This window comes from Lithobates pipiens, unplaced genomic scaffold (assembly GCF_037356315.1).
Source record: "Lithobates pipiens isolate NorthernLeopardFrog02 unplaced genomic scaffold, aLitPip1_a1.2 Scaffold_19, whole genome shotgun sequence".
In the NCBI taxonomy this organism is placed as follows: Eukaryota; Metazoa; Chordata; class Amphibia; order Anura; family Ranidae; genus Lithobates; species Lithobates pipiens.
This window is the reverse complement of record NW_027507764.1, coordinates 168859981-168880529: the sequence shown is the minus strand read 5'-3', so window position 1 is coordinate 168880529 and position 20549 is coordinate 168859981. Positions and strand designations below refer to the sequence as shown.

General features: G+C 41.7%; 1 protein-coding gene across 1 annotated transcript in view; it reads right to left on the bottom strand.

Annotated features, from left to right (window-relative positions):
• STT3B (STT3 oligosaccharyltransferase complex catalytic subunit B) overlaps nucleotides 1-20549 on the bottom strand; it is a 218910-nt gene that overhangs the window by 114506 nt on the left and 83855 nt on the right. The window contains exon 3 of the mRNA XM_077491460.1: nucleotides 5467-5754. Within this exon, the coding sequence (XP_077347586.1) occupies nucleotides 5467-5754 (288 nt within the window). The remainder of the gene's footprint in view (nucleotides 1-5466; nucleotides 5755-20549) is intronic.

Below are 20549 nucleotides of genomic sequence, written 5' to 3'. Positions count from 1 at the left end.
ACGGGAGTTACGGCATTGCGGCTTTGCCAGTCAGAAAGCCGGAGTCCATGAACCTGGAAGGAAGACCAAGTGAAGATGGAAGACTCTGCAGCAGTGACAGTGTGCCGCGGGAGGGCTTTGTTTTAAGGCAAGTCTTTCATAATGTGAAAGTATGCAATATTGCCTTGCAGGATGAACAGAATAATAAAAAAATTATATTATACACACACTGTACGCTTTAAAGGGTAACAATATTATATATATATATATATATATATATATATATATATATATATATATATATATATACATACATACATATATACATACATATACATACATACACACACCTTTGTTTATGGCTTTGCATATTACAGACATTATGCAGACCATACAGCGCACAAGGCCACAATAAGAAAATTGCAACAAGTGATTAAGTACAAAAAAAAAAAAAAAAACTAACAAAAGCTGAGCAATGCAAGTAATAAAAGAAAACCAGAACACTCGACTTTAGCCGCATATCCTGAAATAATGCTCAGTTAAGCCAAGCTAGCTCAACCAAAGTCAAGTGTATATCATAACCCAAGGCTGGCTAAGATATGAACCATGTATAGGCAGGCTGAATGTACTGAAAAAGGTGTCTCCACTGAAGCTTATGCCAATCCTCGTTTCCACAACAACCCTACATTTTAAAAATCCAATTTGTAAAGGGACAGGAAGAGAGGAGAAATCTTCTGAACAGGGGTACAGAGAGAAGATCAAACGTTACAGGGGTGTACCTGTTCCAACTTGCAAACAAATTTAACTTCACAAACCTACAGAACCTGTCTTGTTTGTAACCCAAGGACTGGCTGTATCCGTGAAAATAAAATCCAAAGAATAAAATGTCTCCAGTTGGACAGACAGCAAATAGGTTCTAAAAGTGTGGTATAGAGCTTGGTCATACTGAAGAAAGGGTTAGCCAGTCTGAAATCACAGATGAGGTAGACTAATAGATAATTAAGGGGTTGGGGAGGGAGAAAGGAATAGGGAGAAGGGATGGGAAGAAAACCAGGAGGGTCAATCTCCACGGTTCAGACACTACTCAAGAGCCGCAATCTGAGGTGTGCCAACGAAATAGGTGGCATGTCCAGCGATTCAGAATGGGATAGGGGCAAGTGCCTTTTACAGGAAAATGTTGACTTTTTTGTAATACATTTTATTAATGAAAACACAATTTACTGCTACACTGCGAATAGAATAGCTTCAATAGAAGGAAATGAAAAAGTTGCAGAGCTAGGCCCACATGGAATTTTAGTTGGAGGCCTCATTCGCATGGGGCATACACAAATGTACGACTTTGGAGGGCCATATTTACCTGCACAAGGGTTCCATGCATCCCTGTGCAGGCAGTCCCATTGCGGTCATTTGGGACACAGCATAGCCGATGTTCCCAATGTGACATCCATGTGGGTGCATGGCCCTGAATGCATCCTGGATTCGTTTGGTGCAGTGCACTCACATGGATGTCACTTTGGTGCAGCAATTGGACTGTATGCCCCATGTGGATAAGGCCATAGGAAGACAGAAGGTGGAAAAAAATGCAATTCTCTCATTAGAAAGCTCAAGGAAGCATTGCAAACAGTTTCAAAGATTTTAGAAAAGCCAATAAAAAAAAAAAAAAAAAAAAAAAAAAATCTACAAATAACCAGTATACAGTCTTGTAGATAAGAGAAGGCCTCTGTAATTCCACTTTAAATAGTTTATCATAACCAACATAATAGTGTAGCTTTTTGAAAGGTTGCTTCCCTAAAATCTTAGATGAAAAAGTTCTGAAACGCAAAATGTCTTCCTGAAATGAAACCCCGCTCAAAATATTTGCTTCCTTTTTTTGGAACTTCCTCTATTTCATCCCCAATCTTTAAACATATGTATTTTCAAGGCATCTCTATTTTTGTCATATGATTTTTCCTCTAGTGGTGAACCGATTCTGAAGCCTCCAGAGAACAGAGCTATGCAATTGCCAATCTCTGGAGTGTTCTCCTAAGAGTCCAGGGTGTGGGAGGGCCCTTGTCACCATTGGCCGACAAAAAGTTGGTTGAATGATGCTCATTAGTGGTGGATCTCAGAGCTACTGAGCCTACAATACAATGCTGGAGAGGAGGAGTATTGCAACCGGAGCAGGTTTTCCATTTTTAAGAGATGCTAGGGGTTAGTCCCCCCTCCCCCTGCAGGCTTTAAAATTGATCTTGTTCCTTGTGGCACCATTGTCTGAGATAGGCAATTAGAAGCTCTTAAAATGCTTTCACCATCGCCTGTGCCCCAGCTGGACAAACTTCCCCCTCCCTTCCTGTTCTGGTAGCATCGGTCCCCAAAATATTTTGTCTGGAGTTACACTTGGTAGTGTCACATTTTATTCAGTCTCAGAAAAATGTGCTACTGTTGCAGTTGAGATTGAGAACCTGTCTGGGCTGTCAGGTGCCATAAATACTCGCACATAAATCCTCCGGCAGGTAAAATAGTTCCTGCATACTTGCCGGGCAACATTGGTTGGTTCAATAAAAAAACGATCAACATTCGGCAGGTGTGTAGGGCAGTCGCTCCAACAGAAGCCGACCTCGCGGCTAGTTTCCGTCTGACAAGCATGCTGTAAAACCAGCAGCTGACCAGCTCCCGACCAGCACACTCAGCCAATGGCTGGGAGAAATGACCGGAGTGTTCTAGCAGGGGGCTGCCCCCTGTCGGAACACAATAGCACAGCAGGGGAGGTCACTGTACTAACATCATATTGTTAGCACAGCAGCTCCGACCTGAACTGTGAGGTTTTTTTTTTTTTCTTTCAACCCACTGAGTTGAGCGGTAAAAAAATAAAAATAAAAAAATAAAAAAAATAAAAATAAAAAAAAATCTGATAGTGTGTACTAGGCTATACTGTACTTATTTTCTATTATATGGCTGCTAATCCGGAGTTGAGCTTTTACCATTACACTAGTACAGTTTTTTTTTCCCCCTCTGCAAATGTAGAAAATAAGCAGACATTTCCTGCGGAAAAAACGCTTGACTACATTGCAAAAAGTCCTGTTCAATTTGGGGGTTTTATTTAAAAAAAGGACCTGTATTTGGTTTTAGCTCTGCTTCAAAAATAAAATGGCATTTATGTCCACAAAGAAAAAGGATGTTTATATGCAAATCACTCCTTTGCACTAGAAGTATTAGCTGCTCTATAAAATGATTAATACAAACACGAAATACAGCTTCCTTTTCAAAAGATTTAATCTGTGCCATTAATGCAGCATTCAGGTCCTGCTCATTTCCTCTCATGATAGATCAGATATGGCGTATTCATACTATGCTCGGTGTTTGTGTGCTGATTGCTTATACAGCAGCAAGCACAGACACACAAAGGGAGGCCAACATAATCCTACAAAACTGGACATTTTAACTCATGCAACTTCAGTCATTTCAAAATCTTAGCATTTATTGCAAATAAATGTGTGACTGGAATGGGATACCCAAGATCGCCCAACAATTGGTTTGATTTAAATTGTAAATGTCATCTAAGAGTTTTATGGAACCAGTAGAAACAAGATATGGTTTGACATTGTGTGGAGGATCTTGAGTGGTCTACACCAGTGGTCATCAACCCTGTCCTCAGGGCCCACTAACAGGCCAGGTTTTATGTATTACCTTGGGAAGATGTAGACTAGAATACTGCAATCACTGAGCAAATTATATCACCTGCGATTTTTTTCAGTCATGTAATTTGCAGCGCCACTGCTGTTCATATTACATGCGATGTCTGTGTGGTGCGATGTCAGCCACACAAATAGTATGGCTGATATTAGGGGTGCAACGGGTCACCCTATTCAGATCGGTGCGAACGCTCCGCTGCCTCGGCCTTAGGAAAGGCCGCGGCTTCAGCCTAGCTCCGGAGAAGCGGCCATCTTTATACACCTGGCGGCCGTTTACAATGTGATCGCTCCATCAAATGATGGACCCATCACTTGTAAACAAATGTGACATGGCGCCGGTTCCTCTTTCCCCTCTGTGTACTGATCTGTACAGTGGAGGGGAGAGATCGAGTGGCAGCAGCGCTGTGGGGGCTGGATCTGTAGTGCCTGCAGCGCTGCTCTGACAACTATAGTCACAGCCATCCCACCATACCCTGTGATACCCAGCCATGCTCAGCCAATATTACAGTGGGGGAGATGTGGATATTACAGTGGGGACTATATGGTGGTGGAATTTTCACAGGTTTTTGCAAATTCAATTATTTGCTGATCCGAAAAATGATCCGATCAGTGAGTTTTATTTATCCGTTGCCCCCTAGCTGATATCGCACCGCATTCGGTCCAAACACGCACAGGACCCTTTATGTTCAGACCCGAAATGAATTGCATGTGTGTTCACACATATGCGATCGGATTCATGTCCGAACTGTCAGTTTGCAGTGCGATATGCAAGCTGAAATGGGGGTGTCGTTAACATATGACACGCCCCAGCAGTTTGCATATGGCAGTGTGAACTGCCGTACGTGTCGGGTGTGATGCAGGAACCCGCAGTTGATTCGCAGGGTTCTCGCACCGCAAGAATGTGAACCGGCACTTACTCTGCGATTAAGGCTAGTCTTGTCAGAGTGCAAGGATCTAGGAGGAGTTTGTGATGCAAGTAGATTAATAAAGTTCTTTGAAGTAGTTGGTATATGGCTTACAGTGGTGGCTTTTTTTTTGGTTAATTCTAAAGCAAAGACATGTCAGCCTTCACATACTTTAGCCTGAATAACATGGCCTAGTGCAAAAAAAGCAATTCCTGCATAAATGACAGTTTCCTGGCTGCATTAAAGTGAAACCATGCTTCCTGCAAAACTCAAAACATACTCCACATCATTAATGCATTTAAATATATATTAATGTCAAAACATTAATGTGCAGTAACTAATAGTCATAGTAAATCAAGTTCCAAGCACGAAGTGATTTAAACAAATTTATAGAATTTAGCTACAACCAATAATGGCATCATCTTCATTAATGATCTGGTAGACTAGCATGGCATGCTGTGCCTACCAAATAGAGATGTCTGTTCCAGAAATGAAACTTTTCGAACAGTAATTTGCATTTAGAAGAGCCCGTCTGAACTATATAAAAAGCAAAAGTATCACAAATCTGAGGGTGAAAGTTTGAACACCGCTCAAGGCAGCTCAGGAGAGATGGCAGAATTTTGAAATAGATTTTGGCTGACAGTAACATGTTAAAAAAATAAATAAAAAAAATAAAAAGGGGGGGGGGGGGGGTTGGCAATGGCTTTGCACAGAAATTCCTCTGAAAACCAGCAGTATTTATTTCTATTCATTCCTTAAAATTGTGACGGGGTAATGTTAAAAAGCCAGTGGTGTGTGAGGAAAATGCAGATGAACGTGCAGACAATTTATGCAGTTCATAAAGGTAGTTATTGTTTCTCTGCCAGAGCGTGGAGAAAGGCTACAGGGAAGAGGAAAATCCAATTACTTACCCACAAATAATATGTAAACTGCAGTGCAAAAATAGCAATGCCTTCATTGTCAAAAGATCCAGCTACTGATCGGGATATGTAGCCTGGCACTATAGCAATGAAACAGGCGGCTAGAAGCCCTGCTCCCTGGTTCCACAGTTCTCGGGTGAGCAGGAAGGTGGAAATTGATGTAAGGCCGCTGAAAACTGGTGCGAGAAACACGCATACATCTCGGATGTGGACTGTGATGTTTAGCATATTTAAAATCCAATGAATAAGGCCAGCTGTCACCATCAATCCTGGGTACACCTGTAGGGGAAATGATCAAAGATTAGTAAGGAAACCGCTTTATTATCCAATTTTAATGCATTGCAAAAAATACAAAATATGCTTTAGAAAGAACATCTATAAGAACATAGAGAATGAGAAATAAATAAATAAAAATTCGAAACCATCATCCATCCCATAAATAGAAGCCACTGTGCAGCTCCTACAGGGAGCAAGACAGCAATTGCAAATGAGTGAACCTATGGAGTATGTTCAATATTACGTAATGAGATTTTACACAAGTAGAGATATTTATAGTTGGGATGGGGGCGACTCATGAGGAAATATGGTCCAAAAACGTTGCTATAGATTCTAAAAGAGCATTCAAGATCTCTAAATATAACCTACTAACAGTTTGGTCTTGGTTTCTGAATGTGGCAGGGTTGCTACATTCAGGTAAGGAGCTTGAAGACCTCATCAAAATCAAATGCATAAAACTTATTTTCAGTGATCTTTAAAGGGGCATTAAACCACAAAAAAATAAATTGGGCCCCTGCAGGATCATTTTTTTTTAAATTTATTACAGGCACTTATATAGCGATGTTAATTTACACATACAGTGGATCTAAAAAGTCTACACACCCCTGTTAAAAAGTCAGGTTTCTGTGACGGGTGCATAAGGCTGGATTTACACCTATGCATTTTTAGTGCTTTTTGCAGATTTGCACTACAGTCCATTCACCATGGTTTCCTATGGAACATGTTCTGTAACGCAAATCTGCAAAAATCACTAAAAATGCATAGGTGTGACTCAAGCCTAATGCCCCGTACACACGATCCGAAATACGTACGGAAAATACCGCTTTCGAAGCGATCGTACGATAATCGGATCGTTAGTACAGAGCTTTCGAGAGCCGATTAGGACAGTACATCCGATATTATTCTATCAGACATGCACGGAAATTTTTTTCGTACGATGCCAAATCGTACGATTTTCGTTTAATCAGTACAGCCATCGTTCGAAAATGCAATACAAATGCATTACAACACATGACATCACTTCCGAATTTTTTTTCTGTCGTGCGGGAATTTGTGACTTTAGTAAACTCAGATTCGATCTGAGATTAGCATGCAATAAAAAAACGGACGATCATTCGTCCGATAATCTCATCGTGTGTATGGGGCATAAGTGTGCACACCCTCTTATAACTGGGAATGTAGCGGTGTTCAGAATTAACTCGTGTTAGATAGGAGTCAGTATACACCTGCCATCATTTAACCACTTTTTCTGAGATTTGTGGTTTACAAGTACATTTTTTTTTTCTAACACCCTAGAGAATAAAATGGCAGCCATTGCAATACTCTGTCACACCGTATTTGCACAGCAGTCTTAAAAGCACACTTTTTTTGAAAAAATACACTTGGATTAAAAACACACACACACACACACACACACACACACACACACACACACACACACAACACCAAGACATCAGTACAGTTAACCCATTTTTTTTTTTTTTTTATATTGTGAAAGATAATGTTACGCCAAGTAAATTGATACCCAACATGTCACGCTTCAAGATTGCACCCGCTCGTGGAATGGCAAAAACTTTTACCCTTAAAAATCTCCATAGGCGACGTTTAAAAAATTCTACACGTTGCATGTTTTAAGTGACAGAGGAGGTCTAGGGCTAGAATTATTGCTCTTGCTCTACCAATCGCGGCAATACCTCATGCGTGGTTTGAACACAGTTTTCATATGCAGGCAGTATGCATTCACTTCTGCATGCAAGCTTGTCGGAAACAACCCTTGTAATATAAATAAAAAAAAAAAAAAAAAAAAAAAAAAAAAAAAAGCATGGCAGGACCCCTTAACTAGTTGCTGACCAAATGACGGCCAGGCGGCACACCTATTGTGGTGGGAGGCCGTCATATGACGGCCTCCCATTTAAAGAGGGAATGCGCACAATCGTGTGCGCGCATCCGTTTCTTTGGTGGCGGCGTGTCACGAAGACACCGCTCGCCACCGAAGGGGGTGAACAGCCATTGGTTATGGCTGTTTACAACGTGATCGGCCGTGATGAAGTCACGGCTGATCACAAATGGTCACACCCCTACTGTGCACGGCGCGATCGTGAGCCATTGGCCGGCTGTTTACCCACGTGATCGGCTGTGATCCCGTCACGGCCCATCAGGGTACCCGAGTACCCGTCACGCCCCATCTTCGTACCCGAGTACCCGTTACAGTTCATCTTCGTAAACGAGTACCTGTCACCAGGCCATCAGAGTAAACAAGTACCTGTCACCAGGCCATCAGAGTAAACAAGTACCTGTCACCAGGCCATCAGAGTAAACAAGTACCTGTCACCAGGCCATCAGAGTAAACAAGTACCTGCCACCAGGCCATCAGAGTAAACAAGTACCTGCCACCAGGCCATCAGAGTAAACAAGTACCTGTCACCAGGCCAGAGTAAACAAGTACCTGTCACCAGGCCAGAGTAAACAAGTACCTGTCACCAGAGTACCAGAGTACCTATTTGCAGCCCATGTCTCATAGAATATACGTTGGGGTGTTTGCTTTCCAAAATGGGGTCATTTTGTGGGTAATTTCACTGTCCTGGTGGTCCAGGACCTTCAAAAGTGTGATAGGTAGGAATGAAATGAGATGTGTCATTTATGCTCCTAGAATGCCTGAACGTACTACTTCAATGTTCGGCCTCTCTATGTGGCCAGGCTGTGTAAAAGTCCTACACATGTGGCATCGCCATACTCGGGAAGAGTAGCAGAATATATTTTGTAATTTTTGCTATATACATGCGAGGTGTTAGAAATATCTTATAAATTGACAATTTTGTATAAAAAAAAAAAATGCGTTTTCATTTTTCCACATATTCCAAAAAGGTGGTTGAGAAATGAGATGCGCCATTTTTGCTCGTAGAACGTCTGAAGGTACTACATCAATGTTGGTGCTCTGTATGTGGCCAGGCTGTGTAAAAAAGTCTCACACATGTGGTATCGCCATACTCGGGAAGAGTAGCGGAATGTATTTTGGGGTGTAATTTGTTGTATGCATATGCTGTGTGTGAGAGAAAACCTTAAAAAAAAAAAAAAAAAAAAAATAAAAAATGGTCATTTTATAACACAAAAAAAAAACTTTTTGCAAAGAATTGTGGGAAAAAAATTACAACTTAAAAAAAAGTCACCATGCTACTTAATACCTTGGAATGTCTACTTCGTAAAAAGGGGTCATTTGGGGGGTATTTGTACTTGTTAGTGTCTCAAGAAATGAGGTACACCTGATGTACTGAAGGCCTGATCAGATGTGATCATAGTTTGTAGACTCTATAAAACTTTCACAAAGACCTAATAATATATACTAATGTGGGTTATTTTTACCAAAGATGGGTAGCAGTATTAATTTTGGCCAAAATTTATGAAGAAAAATTTATGACAGAAACAAAGAAAAAGGCATTTTTCGTTTTATTTTATTTATAGCACAAAAAATTAAAAACCCACTAGTGATTAAATACCATTAAAAGAAAGCTCTATTTGTGTGGAAAAAAGGACGCAAGTTTCATATGGGTACAGTGTTGAATGACTGAGTAATTGTCATTCAAACTGAGCGCTGAAAGCTGAAAATTGGTCTGGTCAGGAAGGGGGTGTAACTGCACTGTATTGAGGTGGTTAAATATGAGATATGGGGTCAAAAAGACCTCAGATCTCATATTTAGACTAAAATGCAAAAAAAAAAAAAATGGCCCTTTAAGAGCTATGGACAGAAGTGACGTTTTGACATTGCCCCCCCCCCCCACCATGCAATGAAATGAAGATGGGTGGGGGCCAGCTTCCTCTCACTTGTCTCCATGTCAGCCACAGGAAGGACTCGATCGCCTTCACTGCTGCCCATGGCTCCGGTAAGGGGAGGGGACCAGAGAGTGGCGTACAGGGGGGGGGCTCTCCAGCCACCAATAAAAGTGATCTTGCGGCAAATCTGCTGCAGAGACCCCTTTTATCTCATCTTAAACCGGACTGCTCACTGAAGAAGAGGATACTGAAGTTATGGCAGCTAGCTGCTGCCATAACAATGATATCCTCCTTCAAAAGTACCAACGTATATAGTCGTGAGCTGGTCCGGAAGTGGTTAAAGTGCCTATGATTAACCCCAAATAAAGTTCAGCTGTTTTAGTAGGTTTTTCCTGACATTTACTTTACTACGCTTCCTACAGCAAAAGCCATGGTCAACAGAGCTTCCAAAGTATCAGAGGGATCGCATTGTTAAAAGACATCAGTCAGCAGAAGGGTAAAAAATAATTTCCAAGGCATTAGATATACCATAGAACACAGTCATCAAGTGGAGAAAATATGGCACAACAGTGACATTACCAAGAACTGGGCGTCCCTCCAAAATTTATGAAAAGACGAGAAGAAAACTTGTCAGGGAGGCTGCCAAGAGGCCTACAGCAACATTAAAGACACTACACGAACATCTGGCAAGTACTGGCTGTGTGGAACATGTGACAATCTCCTGTATTCTTTATATGTCTGGGCTATGGGATAGAGTGGCAAGATGGAAGCCTTTTCCTACGAAGAAAACCATCCAAACCAGGCTAAATTTTGCATTTTACGTGTCCCAAAAGCATGTGGGAAAATGTGTTATGTTCTGATGAAACCAAGGGTGAACTTTTTGGCCATAATGCCAAAAGATATGTTTGGCGTCAAAAACACTGCACATCAACAAAAGAACACCATACCCACAGAAGCATGGTGGTGGCAGCATCATGCTTTGGGGCAGTTTTTCTTCAGCTGGAATAGGGGCCCTAGTCAAGGTAGAGGGAATTATGAACAGTTCCAAATACCAGTCAATATTGGCACAAAACCTTCAGGCTCCTGCTAGAAAGCTGAACAGGAAGATGAACTTCACCTTTCAGCATGACAACGACCAAAACCATGCATCCAAAATCAACAAAGGAATGGTTTCACCAGAAGATTAAAGTTTTGGAATGGTCCAGCCTAAGCCCAGACCTGAATCTGATTGAAAATCTGTGGGGTGATTTGAAAAGGCTGTGTAAAGGCGACGCCCTCGCAGTCTGACAGATTTGGAGTGTTTTTGCAAAGAAGAGTGGGCAAATATTGCCAAGTTGGGATGTGCCATACTGATACTCATACCCAAAAAGACAGAGTGCTGTAATAAAACTGAAAAGATGCTTTAACAAGGTATTAGTTTAAGGGTGTGCACACTTACGCAACCATATCATTTTAGTTTCTTTTCCTCCACCTAAAAGATTTCAATTTGTTGTTCAACCGAGTGGGACAGTTTATAGGTCACATTAAAAAAAAAAAGTGGAAAAAGTTCTGATATTATTTATCTTGGCCTCTCTTTTTTACATCACAGAAACCAGACATTTTAACAGTGGTGTGTAGACTTTATATCCACTGTATATTGTACAGTAACAGTTCCTGTCCTCAAGGAGCTTACAATCTAAGGTCCTCAACTCACATTCATACATATATTAGGGTCAGTTTAGACAGGAGCCAATTAACCTACCAGCAGGTCTTTGGCGTTTTAGAGTAAACCAGAGTACCCGGAGGACATGCAAACTCCAGCAAAGTAATGCCATGGATGGGATTCGAACCGACTCTAGTGTTGCAGGACAGAAGTGCTAACCCCTTAGCCTCTGCGCTGATGTCAAAATGTGCTACTATGAGGTGCATACTAGCACATTATAACAAACTTTCCTTAAAACAAAGCCCTCCAGCTGCGTGCCATTCAAGGCTTCCATCTTCACTGGGTTCACAATTTCGCCCATTTGAATGGCTGAGCAGAGGCGACATCACTCCTGTGCATGCACATGTGAGTCAAGGCCATGACACAGTTCTGAATGGACCCCACACTCCATTCAGAGCACATGGATCGGTGACGTGCTGCTACTAAAGTAAATATCTCCTAAAAAGGTGCACGTTTAGGAGATATTTAATGTACCTACATGTAAGCCTTATATAGGTACAAATAAAAAATGGACTTTACTCCTGCTTTAAGTGGTCAAATTTTCCATCGCCATTTGCTCTCTTCAAGTAGTTTTAGTATTTCATATAGGATCAAGCCCCCCCCCCCCCCCCCCCCCCCCCCGACTCGAGTGGCACCTACTGAAGCTGTACATTTCTTATGGTTTCCCTACCTCTGAGAAGCTGTCTATAGCATTTTCCTAAAATTTAGTGATGTGCCGAAAATTATTGGTCAAAAATGGGGCGTTCAGCCTTGTGCAGAACAAAAAATAAAAAGGGACAATAATGGCTGCCGAAAACACCTGTGATTTTACTTTACTTATGGCGTTATTCATTAGGTATGGGACAAAAATAAAAATGCATCAAAAACGCAACACGGGTGCATTAAAGAAGGGTTCTTGCTGCATTTTCAATGCAGTTCAATTGTTTCTCTCTGTGGTTAAGTGACCAAATATGCACCAAAAATTTAGCAAGCAGGATTTTTAACACTGCTAAACGGCCGACAAATATATATTAATTTAAATTCATGATATTAATTAAAAAGTCGAATGCAAAAAATTTATAAAAGTATATATTTAAAAAAAAAAAAAAAAAAAAAATTTGGTTTCGGCCAAGTGCATTCTGAATTTTTAGAACTTGGTGCACCAGTACTAAAATTATGCTTTTAAGTTTGCTTTCATGAATGCATGTCAATTCAATGCACGTAAACTGTAAGATACTGTCTACAATACAAATGCATTTTCTTAGAAAAGAAAATGTCAAACCATGTGCAAAGGTCCGGTGCTAGGAAATTTCTATGAAAGGTTGCACGCTTTTTCTTAAGCGCTTCCACTTTTTACACAGTACATCCTAGTACTCTTGTCCACACAGAACAGTGTCCAGCAGTCACAATGTTCTCTACAAACTGGGCCTGCCTGTAGGCCATAAAAGTAGTCACAGTCTGCTGGTAGAAGTAAACCTATCAAGACAGAAATATGTGGGCTGTCATTTGTTGACCTCCTTCTGAAACACTGGAAGGCTGTTCTGTGGACTCCATGGATTCAATAGTTTCTGACTTAAAAAGTAAAAAATGCAGATGATGAAAGTCCTCATCTATGTATTAAGAGTTTAAAATACTGAATCCAGAAAGTCAACATAAAATTCTGAGAACTGACACTTCAAGTTTCTCACACACACAAAAAAATAAATAAAATAAAAAAATATTCTTATAAAAAAAAAAAAAAAAAATAAGTTTAATGGTGCTTGCCATCGGTAGTCACAGGTAACCTAGTCCCATAAGGCTATCCTGTAGTTTGCTATGCTTATCAGAGGTGCACATTCTACACTTGAGGAAATGTGTAACCTGCTTAACCACTTGCAGACCGGACCAATTTGCTGGTCAAAGACCAGACCCCCTTTTGCCATTCGGCACTGCGTCGCTTTAACTGACAATTGTGCGGTCGTGCGACGTGGCTCCCAAACAAAATTGACGTCCTTTTTTTCCCACAAATAGAGCTTTCTTTTGGTGGTATTTGATCACCCCTGCAGTATTTATTTTTTGCGCTATAACCAAAAATAGGACAATTTTGAAAAAAAAACGCATTTTTTACTTTTTGTTATAATAAATATCCCCCAAAAATATATAAAAAAACATTTTTTTCCCTCAGTTTAGGCCGATACGTATTCTTCTACATATTTTTGGTAAAAAAAAAAAATCGCAATAAGCGATTATTGATTGGTTTGCGCAAAAGTTATAGCGTTTACAAAATAGGGATAGTTTTATGGCATTTTTATTAATAATTTTTTATATTTTTTTTACTAGTAATGGCGGCGATCAGCGATTTTTATTGTGACTGCGACATTGTGGGGGACCCATCGGACATTTTTGGGACCATTGTCATTTATACAGTAATCACTGCTATATAAATGCAGCGATTCCTGTGTAAATGACACTGGCAGTGAAAGGGTTAACCAGTGGGTGGCAGTGTAGGGGTTAAGTGTTCCTAGGGGTCTGTTACTAACTGTGGGGGGGGTTGGGCTTTCATTTAGTGAACATTGATCTCTGCTCCAATCACATGGAGCAGAGATCAGCGTCACTAGTTGCTAGGCAGAATGGAGAAATGTTGTTTACACAGCATTTCCTCCATTCGGCCGCTCCGTGAGACGATCGTGGGAATGCCCGCGGCGATCGAGTCCGCGGGTCCCGCGACCGGACTCACAGGGGTCCCGACCGGCGGCGGCGCGCTCCCGATGGCAGGGCGGCATTGAATATTGGACGTACCTGTACACCAATATGCCTGCCCGTGCCATTCTGTCGACGTACATCGTCGTGCGCTGGTCGGGAAGTGGTTAAAATAAAAGAGGAAGTAAACCTTGGTGGGTGGGTTTTTATTCCCTTTTTCCCCTGCAAAGTGAAGGCATAATGTGCTAGTATGCACCGCATACTAGCACGTTATACGACACCTGCAAAACTAAGCCCAAATGAATCTTTGGCCGTATTGTTTCCAGGGGCTGAGGACTCTGGCTCTTGATTGGCTGGAGCCGTGTGACGTCACTCCCACCGGGCACGGTGCACTTAACGCCATTCCTTCCGAGCGCATGCACCGGTGACATTATCGTCACAGTTAGCAGTAAATATCTCCTGAATGGCTCACGTTTAGGAAATATTTACAGTACCTATAGGTAAGCCTTATTCTAGGCTTACCTAAAGGTACAACATCCCCATGGAGGTTTACAACCTCTTTAATACAATACAATGCAATGAATGTAGATATTAAAAACCTACTTTTCAAGCAATTCAATATCTGTATGAAAAGGGGGGAAAAAAAATACAAATGAGTGTGTAGAATTTAAAATGCATCATAGACACCAATTAAGAAATTTCTGGAGGTTTCAAATTGTACTACATCTATAATTAACAACCTTAGAAATCCAAGTGACTTTTAATCATCTAATGTCCTTTTTAATTTTTGCAAATAATCCAGGGTTACAAGTTAAGCATTCTTTATTCACAAAGAAAATGCTGTTTGTTTTAAACCAACCCATTAACAAAAACGGTTTGATTAGGGAATTAAAAATTGTTCAAATCCACTGAAACCTTAATCGTATTACTAAAAATAAAATCATGCAAGATTTTGACTTTGTTTTAACATTAAAGAATGGAGGTCTTTCCCGATTTATATAAAAGAACAAAATGTGTTAAACTCTTTAATACATGCATCTTTCCTTGTGTTTTTCTCATTACAAATGCTGCAAGTGCAGAAAACTACCTGGTGATCCTGTCAAAAAGCCAAGGAGCCCCTAACTTCCGGTAACTGCATTTGCTGCACTAAAATCCCAAGCTACGTTGTGAACATGGGCGAGTTCTATCCAGTTGGACTACACAGCAACTCTCACTTGTTAGCGAGCTAAGGAGAGACAAAAAGGTGTCCTACAAGACAGATCTATCTTAGGCTACTTTTACACTGGGGCGGAGGGACGCTAATGGTAAAGCGCCACTAATTTTATCAGCGCTATACTGCTGTTATAGCGGCACTTTTTGGCCGCTGGCAGGGAGCTTTTAACCCCTGGTAGCAGCTGAATAAAGGGTTAAAAGCACCCGCAAAGCGCCGCTGCCAAAGCACTTTGACAGCAGTGACCATCGACTTCAATAGCAGGGGCGGTGGAGTGGAGTGGTTTGTACACCGCTCCCACAACCCCCGAAAGATGCTGCTTGCAGGATTTTCACACTGTGGCAGTGCGCTTGCAGGACGTTAGAAAGTACTTGGGCTCTCACAATGGGGCTGCAGGGGAGGCATTTTTTCAGGTGCTATTTTTAGCCCTTTGGCACCTGAAATATGCCTCAGTGTGAAAGTAGCCCAATTGAAAATAGACTGCTGTACTCTTGGCAGCACCAGACACTAGGAAATCCTTTGCCAAGGTTTTATGTCACATGTGAGCTTTTCAACCCCCCCCCCCCCCCCACCCCCTTTATAAACACAGTGGGTGGGGGGGGGGGGGGGTTTGAGAGGGTTGTGTTAGGGTGGCAGGTAAGCCATCCCAACCAGGAGAAGACAGTGATGATTGCTAGCGGCTATAACAACTTGGGTACTTTCAGCCTGCCTGTACATGGTTCGAATCTCAGCTGATACCTGCTTAACCAGCTGAGATTCGAACTGTCTACAGCCAGCTTAGGAACACTCTTATGGGCCAGATAACATTTTTCTAATGGGCATTTCGCCTGTTAACAATAGGTTCTCTAATGTAATGAAGACCCCTACCCTATTGAGCAATGTAGCAATAAACTATCAATTCTCAAATATTGGGGACCTATAACCTGAATTTCATCTGCACGGTCACTGCATAGGAAAAGTTACAGAAGCTGAATGATTTGGGTTGCAAAGGCTATCCAGTGAATAACTACATGGGACTCAGATCACGTAGAAGGCCACATTATTTAAAACCAAATAATAATGCCCATCAGCATAAAATGGCCAGATTGAGATGTCATAGCATCAGCTATTCTGAATCTTAGACTGACCATACACGGTTTGAATCCAAGCCGTTTCAGCAGATTCAAACCATTAATGGGTAGGCTGAACATAAAACGTTGATCAACTTGGGTACAACCAGCCTGCCCTATTCACTTCCGATTATCGCAAGCGGTTGCTATAGCTACTAGTGATAATTCCGGCAGGTGTAATTCTCCTGTCAGTGCTGTCTGGGTTGATAGGGGAATCGTGCAATCTGTGGCTGCAGGAATGAAATTTGCACCAACTAAGGCAAACCTTAGCCACTTTTAAAGGTGGTACGAGGCAAAAACAGCAATATTTTTAAGTACATTTACAAAACAATTTGAATATTCACTTCAAATTATTATGCAATCATGGACAGCAAAATAAAGGATTCCTTTCACATCATTGGGTAATTGAAGTGAATCTTCACACATTCTCAAATCCTTTAGTAAATCATTGCTTGTCTTAGGATACGGAAGATTAAACAAAGTGGTACACTGTGAAGGTGGGCAGAGGCTCAAGTTATCTCTAGAGCCTGATAGACAATTTGCAAGAAAAAAAAAAAGCTGGTTTAAAAGATGAAGTTGAACGTGAGTAATTGCTCAGGGAGAAGAAGCTTTGGACTATCAAGTCATTTGTCTACAGACCTCAGAGTGGAAAAACTAGTTCATTAACTTCACTACACCCACACACATTTACACCTTTCCTGGCCAAATTGTGTTAATTATTCTTTAGTGACAATTAAAAGCTACACGGGTCCAAAAGCATTGCAGCAATGTTTCTCCAAGCTTTATTAAAGTAAGCAACAGAGAAATCTATTTTTTTTTTTTTTACATCACATGCTATACCCGTTAAAGGGTAGGGATCACCATCTGTCAGCCAGGGCGTTTAGCACCCAAGCCCCATCACTGTGGCCAAAATGGTTTGTAAACATCTGGTTACAACACTGTTGAAGTGCAGATACACGCAGCCATTTCCGCTCACACCCCGTGTTCATGTCCTCGTACAAGCACCTGGATTAAGTAAAGGATATGAACTGATCCTACAACCTGTTTATTCACCAAGCTTCCCCACAGGGTATACAATAGGCATGTGATTTCACCTATAGGGGTCTTTTTACTTCCCACGTTAGATAAACCGTATTAGTGAGAACAGAAATAGTTTTTAAAAAGGGAAAAGAAAACCCATTTTTTAAATAACTTGTTCTTTTTTTGCCCAATAACAGATATAAAATGTATATGAAGACAAGATTTCTTCCACCTCTTGTATTCATTTAAAATTTATAGGAATCTGTTTTGAGCTAAGCAAGATACAGGTGACATCTGATGAATACTTCAGACCATAGAAAAAAAAAATCCACTGTAATTTCTAATATTAAAGAGCAATAAATTAGATGGGGAATTAGGGCCGGTTCACACAGCGAGGCGATGCGAGGCGACACGACTCGCCTCGCTCCCGCAAGTCGCCCCCGTTCTGTACAATGGAACCGTTCTGAGAGGAGCGACTCGAGTCGCTCCGACTCAGAAAAAAGGTTCCTGTACTACTTCTGGGCGACTTCGGGGGCGACTTGCATTGACTTCTATACAGAAGTCCTCTGCAAGTCGCCGCTGAGGTCCCCGCAGGTCGCGGCGAGGCAAGTCGGAGACGCCTCGCCGCGCCTCGCTGTGTGAACCGGCCCTTAAGGATTTAGTGTATTTTGGGACTAGACTGGTGCCGGTTTCTTTTGGTTATATTATGGTAGGAACGTGGGCGTAGCATAAGGCGTTGCAGGGGTCACAATCGCAACCCCGCCCCTAGCTCCAGGACTCTGCAGCCTCCCTGTTTTATTATTATCATGTCCTCCACAAAGACCAGCTCTGATCTGCCCTAGGGCCCCACAACCACATTCCAATAGTAGACTTCTACTTTATCTTCCACAGTCCAGACCCCTCTGTCCTCATTGGCTGGGGAGAAGCTGTGAGCCATTTCCTGGTACAATCATTACTACCCTCATTTAACCCCACCACTATAGACGAGGTTGCTAAACTACTTGCTAATGTCCAACTGACCACCTGCCCTCTGGATCCTGTTCCCTCATAAATCCTACATTCACCCTCTGACTATTCTACACTCTAACCCACGTCTTCAATCTCTTCCTCTCGCATCTTCCCCAACTCTCAAAAACACACTAGTCGGCCCCATACTAAAAAAGCCTTCACTGGACCCAACCAATCTTAACCTACGCCCCATCTCCTTGCTCCCCTTTTTATCCAAACTCCTTGAACATCTGGTCTAGACGCAACTGAGTAACCACCTTGCTTAGAATAGCCCTCTATATCCCCTTCAGTCTGGATTGTGTCCTGAACACTCTATAGAAACTGCTCTCCTAAAACTAACAAATGACCAAAACCAAATGGACACTATTCTGTACTCGTACTCTTGGACCTTTCTGCTGCCTTTGATACGGTTACCCACCCCCTCCTCCAAAAACTCCCCACCATTAGTCTCCATGACTTTAATCTTTGCTGGTTCTCTTCCTATGCAGCCAAATGCACAGTTAGCATTACTTACAACTCTACTTCCTCCTCTTCTCTGCCTTTCTCCACTGGGGTGCCCCAAGGTTCTGTTCTTGGGCATCTTCTATTTTCAATCCACACCTCCTCACTGGGCCAGCTGATGGTATTTGAAGCCATGGGAGACTATCTCAATGCTGACAACATCCAAATCTATTTCTCTACACCTCAGCTCACTCCCTCAATCTTCTCACATATCACCAATTTACTAACCGATATATCAGTCTGGATGTCACACCACTTCCTAAAACTCAATCTATCCAAAACCGAATGTAATTTTCCTCCACCACATGCACCTTCCCTGATCTGTCAAAATAGGACGTTACAACTATCAGCCCATCCCCACATTCCGAGGTCCTAGGTGTAGTCATGATCTCTGAACTCTCCTTTAAGCCCCACATCATATCACTGTCTGAATCTTGCCACCTCAACATCTCTAAAATACATCTTTTTGTAACCAATGACACAACAAAGCTCTTAGCTCCCTGGTCATCTCTCGCTTTGATTACTGCAACTCCCTACTCATTGGCTTATCCATACGTAGGCTATCCATCACGAATGCTAAACCAACTGACAGTGGAGTTGCAATTCATTGACATGCACAATGTATCTGCGTTGGGAAGGAATGGCTGAAGTTCTTCTTAAGGCTGTGTTCACACTATGTGCGGTGCGTCCTCGTTCACCATTTTGGATCTGAATTTTTTCCCGAATTCGGACCTGAAATGGAGCCAAAGATGCACAGGACCCTTCTGCTGTGCGCTCCGCGGCCACCCCGGAGGGGTGTAAACTGGCTCCATTGAGAGCCGGTCAGACTCCTGCCCTGCGAATTGCATGCGAGTAAAACCAGCATCCAAATTAGCATCAGTGTGAACAGCGTATTTGTTACACTGAAATACCAAGCAGTGTTATTAGCCCTTTCAAGCTCCCCTATACTGAACTACAGTAGCACATATTGTACCATTCATACAATTAAATTTGGTATTTCATCTATTGCATTAATTAGGCTAGGCGATTTATATTGATATTACTAAGATTTCATAGTACTGCACATTGAAAAGAAATCAACCCCCTCCGTGACAACAACAAGCGGGCACATTTTCCGACCGTTGACACAGTTTGAAAATAATGTTGCCGAGCGTTGCTCTGCCCGCGTAGCCACATCATTTGTTCACAGTGCTCTGTGAATGGGAAACTACAAGTACCGACATTTTTATGCGGCCGTCGGCTTGTAGTTCAAAATGCACTACCATGCCGCTGTTGAGTTCTTTGGTAGTCTATTCTCTCTCCTTGACAGATACGCTGACAACTCTTCAGGAATCCTGCATGACACCCACGATCTGCTGATTGTGGGTGCAAATCTTTACAGGATCAAAGGGGGAAAAAAAAAAAAAAAAAAAAAAAAAAAAAAAAAAAAAAAAAAAAAGGATTACCGGTACCTGCAAACACGTGCATTTATTTTTTAAAAAGGTGAGCTTCACCTTTAACAAAAAAGTAAACAAAAAGGTGGAAGGCAGCGAAAAATTTATTTTGCCTTCCTTAGATACTTCCATGGATGGAATGGAATGCCCATGAGCACTAATGTAACAGCTTCACCGTTTCAGATTTTTTTTTTCCTAATGGATATTTTCTGTACTGCTGCTTGGAAGGTCCATTTAATTATATGCATGAATCCGAATTTAGCTCTCTATTATAGCCACCCCCCCCTCCCTTATGCAGTGCGTTTTGATTTTTGCGCATGTGATTCTACTGCAATCTGCATTTTTTTGGGCAGATTAAAAAACACAAATTGTTGCAAAAACGCATTGCA